Source organism: Idiotropiscis lumnitzeri, chromosome 5, assembly GCF_059441095.1.
Source record: "Idiotropiscis lumnitzeri isolate Australia: NSW breed Sydney's pygmy pipehorse chromosome 5, RoL_Ilum_1.0, whole genome shotgun sequence".
NCBI classification, from domain to species: Eukaryota; Metazoa; Chordata; class Actinopteri; order Syngnathiformes; family Syngnathidae; genus Idiotropiscis; species Idiotropiscis lumnitzeri.
The window spans coordinates 13,116,489-13,125,312 of record NC_142395.1 but is presented as its reverse complement, the minus strand read 5'-3'; the positions used below and the strand labels follow the sequence as shown (position 1 = coordinate 13,125,312).

The 8,824-nt window shown below is 43.2% G+C and overlaps 1 protein-coding gene across 1 annotated transcript; it reads right to left on the bottom strand.

Moving 5' to 3' along the window:
• Window positions 1–443: 443 nt before the first annotated feature.
• chrnb4 (cholinergic receptor, nicotinic, beta 4 (neuronal)) lies at window positions 444–7,649 on the bottom strand. The gene is made up of 6 exons (XM_088295554.1): window positions 7,601–7,649; window positions 4,628–4,773; window positions 4,505–4,549; window positions 4,265–4,374; window positions 1,895–2,948; window positions 444–611 (listed from the first exon to the last, which is right to left on the bottom strand). The coding sequence occupies exons 1-6, from the start codon at window positions 7,647–7,649 to the stop codon at window positions 444–446; spliced, it is 1,572 nt and encodes a 523-aa protein (XP_088151680.1).
• Between the last annotated feature and the right edge of the window lie 1,175 nt (window positions 7,650–8,824).

Sequence of the window (8,824 nt, the reverse complement as noted above, 5' to 3'; positions counted from 1 at the left end):
CTTGGCCAATTTTTTTTTTTTTACTTGACTTGACTTGACTGCAAACCCAACTCAACTCATGTCACTACTAAGTAATAATTGAATTGTTCAAAAATTTTTTCAAAAGACAAAACTTGCCTTTGGGATGTCCACTTGCTCCAGACTAACACAAAAAAAATAGATGATGATGCTATAAAACTTTCTGCAATGATTATTTTAATACTAAATCCTTACCATTTATCAACACGTGTAGACGGACAATATGCACATTCACAGGTATATATTCTTTATCCTCTATTCTCTCTCTGAACAAAAACTCATAACTCATGGTACCATTGAATTGTTTTTTTAACACCCCTTACTGAGCTTGTTCCTTCTTTTGGCCAAAGTATCCTGAAAAAAGTCAAAGAAAAAGAATAATCCCTTAATCCCTGTTGTTCCACTGGAAAAAAAAACTGCGCTGATCAAATACGAGGCATCTCGGAGGTGGGCTGTTGGTATTGGTGAGGCACCTGACTCTGGAAGAGGGGCTGCAGGAACAGGCCCAGGGTGCCCACCACGCACACAATGACGAAGAGCCACAGGAACATGCGATCCACCACCATAGCCACGTATTTCCAGTCTTCTATCACCTGCAAGCACAAACGGGAATCCATCGAAGGGGTGAGTGGTTAATGGATAAGTTGTGAGTTGGATCTCAAACTGGTGGTCTAATGTTACGTTCACACCAAATCGGTTTGAGCGTTCCGCTTCGCTTAATACGCTGGCGTTTCACCGCGGAGGTGTTCGCAACGCAGCCGCCCATTCGCGCTCACGGGGAGGGGCTTTGCTTTGTGACGACGACGGTGTTTCCGGCAGCAAATAAAGAAAAAAACGACAAACGATTCATTCATGTGCTAAAGCTAATGGAAACAGTATTGCATTCTTCTTTTTTTCTCATTTCAAACAACCCCTACGAGTGTGACATAATACGTCCCAGAGTTGATTGGCAACACACAAAGAATGTTCCATTTTTTTAATCACACCGAAAGAGAAATAGGAGAATTTTCTGTGCTTGGTTCCACGTCCCATCACTCCAAACGCATCATTTGTGTCGCCCCGCACGCAACCGCGTCCGCTTGTGCAAACTCTATTGACTTAGACAGTTCAATCGCACCGCCGGAAACACTTGCAACGGATTTGGTGTGAACCTCGCATAAGGCAGAATGATAGCGGAACTTTAACTAGTGTTGGTCACCAGTTGATAGCTGGCTGGCTTGACAGCGAGCATCAACATTCTGGAAGATTCCAGAATTTACTTGTTGGGTTGACACTGGAGAAAGATCCAACTCGCTAATGCTAGTAGCACATGTTTTGATCACGATCAGATGCTAACAACAAGCAGCTAAACATTAGCGATGGTAAATGCCCAACTATACATAAAGAGTCGTAGCAATGCATGTATTTAGGAAATGAGAACCTGAAAAATCTGAAAATCTTTGTATGCTTACACCTACCGCATATGCTAATTACACTTAACTAAGTTATACAACGCTATGTTACGTCCCGCTAATTTAAGCCACTCAACGTTAGGCCTTGCCACAGTTCATATTGGTAGAACCTGATTAGATTTCAGGTAACCGTAAACATGGTTGTGAATCCAATTTCATTACGGTTTGCTTCAACTTACTACACCACTACACACCACACTGCAATATGTCACACCATGATACAATTCGGATCTCCAGACTGTGATCGCACTTGTGTCAACACGACTTGAACTCATTGGTCATGTTGCTACATTACAATGTACGATACAGTTGAGATGTGCAATGCTGCTTGTGTAACAGCACCCCAGCAAAGCAATACTGATCCTGGGAAGGGCCCAGGTGGGAATTTTCAAAACCCTTCGTGATAGAATAACTCAAACACGTACACTTTGATCGTCATCATCCGCCATCATGTGTTCCGCGACAAAGCGCACGCCATTCACAGCCTCTTGGACGTCGACAGCCATGTGTGAATTGCTTCTCTGATGGAGATCCTGCGCCAAGGCAAAACCACCAGGAACGCAATCCGTGGACCGTAAATCGCCCTTCTTGTTAGGGTGGCTAAAGCCCAGAGGAGGGGTGGTACTTTTATGTCCTGTTGTGGAGAAGGCGGAATCTGAAGGCAGCAAGGCTGACAACGTCGTGGGGACACCAGTCTTGGATGCACCGGGACAACCCAAACCGAGGATCGTCTTCCTCGATCCGAGGCGTCGCTGTTGTCGCAGCCTCTGACGCGTAGAGGTATCATAAGGGCGTCTCATAAACAGCAAGGTCGGCAGTTTGACCAGAAAGATGATCTTGACCCAGGGGGGCATTGTGTGCGTGCTGGGGGAGCGGTGGTGGACGTTGAGCACGCACACGCTGGTGATGATGGAGAAGGTCACCAGCACCATGGTGAACATCAGGTACTTGCCGATCAGTGGCACGTCCAGGGAGGTCGGGGGGACGATCTTGGAGATCAGGAGCAGGAAGACAGTGAGGGCCAACAGGACGGAAATGCACAGGGTCATCTTCTCGCCGCAGTCTGAGGGCAGGTAGAAGACCAAAATGGCGAGAGAGGTAATGAGCACACATGGAATGATCAGGTTGATGGTGTAGAAAAGTGGCTTCCTCTTGATGATGAAGTCATATGTAACATCCACATAAGTGGCATCCAGTGGGTTGACCGTCCGTCGCCCAGGCAGTGCCAGGATGTCCCACTCCCCGCTGGGTGTGAAGTCGTCCATGCTGGCCACTTCTGTTTTCAAGATCAGGTCAATCTCGGTGTGGTCGTAGGTCCACGAGCGGAACTTGAGGGTGCAGTTTTGCTGGTCGAAGGGGAAATGCTTAACCTCAATCTTGCAGGCGCTCTTGTAGATGGCGGGGGGAAGCCAGTTGATGCTGCCGTTGGAGAGCAAAATGACGTTGGTAAAGACTGTCACCTCGTAGGTGCCGTCGGCACTGTGGGAAGACAAAGAAATGACTAAATCCAGATGGTATATCAGCACGTTGGTAAGGAGCTGGCTGAAAATGAATCATGAGTGTGTTATTGCCAGGGAGCCTTGGGCTTCGCAATTGTTGCTAATGCTAACATTTAGCTGCTAGCTCAGTAGTAGCCACTAACGGTGGAGACTCGTGTAATGTCATACAATGATGGCATAATTCACTAACAGTTTGTTATTGCTCTAAATTAGCGACTGAATATGATTTGGGGATGGCGTTGATATTGGTGACAACTATGGAAAGGTCAAAAACGGAAGTCAATGTAGCCGTTACGCCACCACAAGGGCCAACTTCAAAGTAAAAGACAACTAAGGATATTGCATTGACGTTAATGACTCAATGTATTATTTGGTAAGCTTTATTTTGAAGTAAGCCATAGCGGAGGTGGCGTGTTCGTCCAGGGTGCTGGGGCGTAACCCAGCTGTCTTCGGGCAGCCTCAACTGGTTGCTAGTCAATCGCAGGGCACACTTAGACGAACAACCATCCGCGCTCACATTCATACCCAGGGGCAATTGACCTGTTAACTAATCACTAACGAATAACTAATCATGTTGCCTTCATGTGATCGCACAGTTTTATTTTCACCAGCCATTCCGCGGATCGTGGCCGGCCCAAACCGTGGTGCATGATCCAAATGGATCATGGCTCACAGATGATACGTCGCACCACTAGTCACAAGTCCATCATACATGGATGGAACGGAGAGGAGCCTGTCACTTTTCAAAATAAGATATTTTTTTGCCTCAAATAACAAATAAACCAGAAGTACCGCAAGTTTTTTTTTCTTTCACCTGTGCGGCCCGCTGCAGCCTGGTCCAAAGTGGCCCGCGGTCCAGTGGTTGGAGACCATTGGTGTAAGGGACACAATTTTTACAAATTCTGTTATACTAAAGAATAAAATATCCATGTGGCCATGAACGGCTTCTGGAATTGATACCCATTAGCCAAGTATTTAATAGCTTTAGCGTTACGCTTTGAACAGGAACAGGACGTGCAAGTTCCTTTAACTCCATCCAGCCACACGTCTACTCTGTGAACAGGGAAAGTCAGGCTATCATCAGCAGACCATTGGCGAAAAGGGCTCTCAGAGTGAAAGTCTTTAAAAATGACACTGCAGGACATTTGTATTTGGGAGATTTGCTCCGTATACACACAATATCGCGAGTATAATTTTCAGCAACAAAAGCAGAATACATATTATGAGATTTTTTTTTTTTCAATTAATGAGACTGAATTTGAATGCATAACGTGGCTTCTTTTAATTGCTACTAACTTGTTATAAAGGACGATATCAGGCAGCCAGACGTGTCTGGAGGGGATGCGCAGCTTGTCGATGCCTTCGTACTTGGCGGGGTCCCACGACAACCTGTAGTCCACCCAGTGCTGAACAGGATTGGGACAGTAAGTCGCATTTTCCGATTGGCATCCTTCTTTATTGCTGAATAAGTAGTACTTGAAATGGAACGAATGGACACGGATTCATTCAAATTCAGAGTTGACGTATTATATGTACCTGAGTGAGCCAGACATTGGTGGTCATGATCTGCTCCCTTTCATTCTATAAATGACAGGAGATAATTAACAAGCAAGTTATCAGCAGTTTTTATGTATTTGCACTACTTTAACCGATACATACTACGCTAATGAGCTGCGCCAAAGACACTTGCAGCTTCACCGTCACCCTCTCGGTCTGGTTGACCGCGGGGCGGATGAGTGGATTGTAGCGGTGCTCGCCTAGCAGCCAGTTAATGAGACGCTCCTCTGAGTCTGCGCCGACGCAGCCTGGACAAACAAACAGTTTGTTGGAATGGTTACATATATATGCCCAAAAATAGCACATTATTAGCGTTATATTGCAAAGGAGCCCCAATGAAAAGAAAACCACGTAAGAATAAAGGTTAGAAAAAAATATATACATTTTCTCATGTCATTTTAGATTGTATCTTATATTTTGACTTAATTATTGTAATAGTACAGATTTTTCAACAAGTATTTTCTATTCATATTCCAAATTAATTATTCCAACTATGTTTTCAAACATTTTATTTTCAGAACATTACAGGTCCTCAGTTTTCAAATTATTATTTAACCGACAACGTTTTGTGCTTACAAACAGTCCAAAATCAAGATTTGGTGGTGCGAGCCAATGACAGGAGTAAAGGTAAGGAATTGTAATACTTTTAGTTCGTGTTTCTCATATTATTATTTTTATATGAATGGTCTGTGAGTATTTTTCCCAGAAACATTCACTGTTATCATGACTTACCAGATTACCTGGTGTTCAGTTAAGTTTTATAACTGTACACAACTAACGACCCAGGCTAAACGTAGCCCCACCCCGACGTACAAAGCTTGTCTCTCAGTTGAGATGTCATTTCAACAAATTTCCTTGACAACAATTATTGTGCTACTTTCCTATTTATACAGGGCTTATGACGCATTTTACGGCCTTCCAGAAAGTAAAAAGAAAAAGGCAAATAGGTGAGTTTTTCAGCAAACAACTGGGGACAGGTTCCACAGGAACAAAAAATATATACAAATCAGGAAATTTGTGAATAGTCAACCATGAATATCCGTGGGGTTATCGTATTAGCAACGGGGCTGACGTAATTAACTCCACTCCGTGTTGTCTTTTCATCCATATGAATATTACGCAAAAACAGATGAGTAAGTGTTTCTATTATAGCCAAAGCTATTTTATAAATGAAACCCAATTCCACCAGTTGTCTCCATAACAAACTCTCTAATCGGATGGTCCTGTTCAACTATAATTGCTACCATGGAGAACTTGAAAAAGCCATCAACTGTGACCTTTCGGATAGAAAATATGACTGGACGCACCAACGAACACAATGTTGTTCCGCTTCCAAACTTTCTAATGGCTTTATTGTTGTCGACGGAGACTCACTGTAAGTCATTAGCGGGACAAACATCACCGTCTGTCTAATGGTGCTCGCGCATCTGGGCCTGCTCGGTTCTGGCTGTGATGCCCACCATGACTGTGCGCCCCCCGTTGCTACCCCCGCTGCTTCGGTTAGCAGATGGCGTGTTTTCAAAACCTCGGGGGTCACACTCAAACAAGGCAACAGGCAAAAGCTGCCTGAACTTGTAATTTCACCCGCTGTGTGTATTTTTTTTCTTTTGTAAAAGTGTTGATTAGAAGTGGGGTCAGGCGTGGTTAATACCATGTTGAGGAGCACCAGTGAGCACTTGATAAGGTCGGGAGAAAAAGCTTATGGGGGGGGGGGGGTGTGATGAGATGTGAGTGATGCACTGTAAGTACACTTTTGTTTGTTTTTTTACGTACTGTACTACATATAGTCATCACAAACAATGGTGCTGACTATCCGTGCTGTTGTTTAGGAAACATCCAAACCTGTAATACCTTTGCATTACGCCTTCCTCATTACAGTTAAGACAGAGTGTTTTGTTGTTTTGCATCTTACGACTAACAGAGATTAACTTGTTTTTACACTTGTAAGGCGTCAAAAACACTTATAACATAGTACTGCATGTTGTTTGTGTTTAACATTTTTCATTAAATGCATTAGAACAATGTAACGGTCATATTTCGCCATCATTTAGTCAGTTAGCTTAGCCTGGTTTCTACACAGCTAGCAAAGCAGTGCTTGCGTGTCAGCTTTTGGGTAGAAATGGTAACTCCATATTTTTTTCACTGCGATATTGTACATTAGGATTATGCAAGCTTTAATTCATGTGGTTTGACTCGAGTCAAACATTTGTTAAATTGCGACTTGGCAAACGTTGAATTCTAGCTGGTCTATGGAAAAGCTGCCTTACAGCTTGTTTCAACCGCTCAAATAACGTCCAGGTTTGTACTGCCAAGCCTTTTTAACCATTTGCAATTTGTTTTGCATCACAATGAGCTGTTTGTACCAGTTGTAGTTATGCTATTAATGGCGGACAATATCAGTACATGATTTTTTTTAGCGAAATTACCACTATCTCAGCTCCTATATATACCAGTCTGTTTAGATTTCAACTTTTTTTTCTCACTCATCAACAGTTACAATTTTACACGTTCTAAACTATTTAACTATTTAATGAGGCCTGTGTGCAAAATGCCAAAGTCTACTACTTGAGACCACAAACAGCAAGCGGCCCGAAACGATTCTGACAGTTTAGTCAAACACAGAAGAATTACATACAAGTTTAATTTTCAAGAATATTTCCATTACAAAATAATATTTAATTTATTAATGATTACATTTGCTCATATTATTATTATCTCATATTATTATGATTACTATTAATTGTTCTTATGTTCGATCTTTTAATATGTACAGCAGTGTTTCAGCAATTTTTTTTTCAGTAAAGTTGAGTTGAGAACAATGCAACCCCATTAGGGTGCCTTGAGAGATCAGCAAGTGTGCGACACTCGGTGTGTCTTTTTCTCCTCGTGTTAAATATGTGCCTTGGCTCAATAAATATAAACATCGTATTAAAACACACTTTAAGTATGCTGGGCTGATATTTACATGAACTGTATTGCGCTAAAGTCTTAGGACCAGTTCAAGTTCTTTGGCTTTTTTTTTTTTCAATTTCAGCAACCTGTACATCAAGCGATATTGAGCTAAATAGGTCTTACCGTGTATTAAAGTCAGCACACAAGCGAAAATAGCGAGAGTAGTCGTCATTTCCCTGGTACCATGTGGTGAGCGGGACAAGTGAGCCTGCAAAGTCTCAGAGGAGCGCTCCTTCGGCCAGGTAAGCCGCAGGTAGCGCACCCTCGTGCGGAGCCAGCATCAAGCGCCGGTCGGTCAACAAAGTCATCCGCGCAAAAAGTAGCTCCATTGTCATGTAACCTTGTTCAAAAGTAACGACAATAGCAAACAAAAAAAGAAAACGATTCGCTGCGTGCACTTGAGCGCTTGTTCGTTCATCCGTCCATCCTGCAGGGGGACGCTCAAACGACGTGTCCGCTCTTGGGGCGTCTCAGGCGGCTTGTGAGCTTCCAAGACCTGCCCAGTTTCAATTTACACTGAAGCGCTCATGGCATGGACTCAAGTCAAACCTCTTCTTGCATGATTTCACTCAGGAGTCAAAAACACAATTCGACTTGCAAAACAAGGTTTTAAACACCATTTTTGTAAAAACACAACTTCTCGTGTTAGAGTCAAAAGCTTTGTGCCCAACCACCAACAGCAATTTGGACATTGTAAAAGACTAAGAATTGTACAATTGGTCATACAAACAATTTCATGAGTAGTTTTATCACCTGTGTCCTTCAACTTCCGTGATGTTGAGTCTTAGGAAGTTTCAAGTTAGTTGTGCTGAGAAAGTTTGGAAAACGCTGATTTGTTCTTTTTTAAATGTAATTTCCTTTGTATTTCTTTCGTACTTTATTTGGAGATTTTTTTAGTTTATTATGATTTGTCTCCTCCCTGAGCTGCTACCTTATCATGTTGGATGGGTTTGTATATTCCTAAATTGAGATAAATTGTCTGGGATTTCATACTCCGGGCAGGGTCGCATGGCAAACATGTTCAAAGTGAGGGACCAAGCAAAGCATGATGATTCAAACAAATCAATTTTTCTTTTCAGAGCGGGACTCTTGGGCCTTCCTGTGAAGCCAGGCCTGGAAGCGGGGCTCGTGTTCCAGCGCCTGGTGGCCGGATCTGTACCCATAGGGCCTTGCTGGGGAAAGCTCAAAGAAGAAACGTGGCTTCCCATTCTCACGGCTCACCATCTGGGAGAAGGCCCAAGGTGGTCGTGCGTCAAGAGCTGGGTGGCGGGAACCTTGGTGTTTCAGCACCCGACTGCAGAAGCTGGCTCCAGCAACGTGAAATGTCAGTTGAGTTCAAGTGGACTA

What these genes read in the sequence shown, in the direction of transcription:
- chrnb4 (XM_088295554.1), bottom strand. Translation starts at nt 7,649, where the DNA reads ATGACGACTACTCTCGCTATTTTCGCTTGTGTGCTGACTTTAATACAC. An exon ending in CCAATGTCTGGCTCACTCAG is followed by an intron (nt 4,375 to 4,504) that starts GTACATATAATA and finishes AATCCTGTTCAG; the next exon opens with CACTGGGTGGACTACAGGTT. An exon ending in CGGATGATGACGATCAAAGT is followed by an intron (nt 612 to 1,894) that starts GTACGTGTTTGA and finishes TTGTGCTTGCAG; the next exon opens with GTGATAGAAGACTGGAAATA.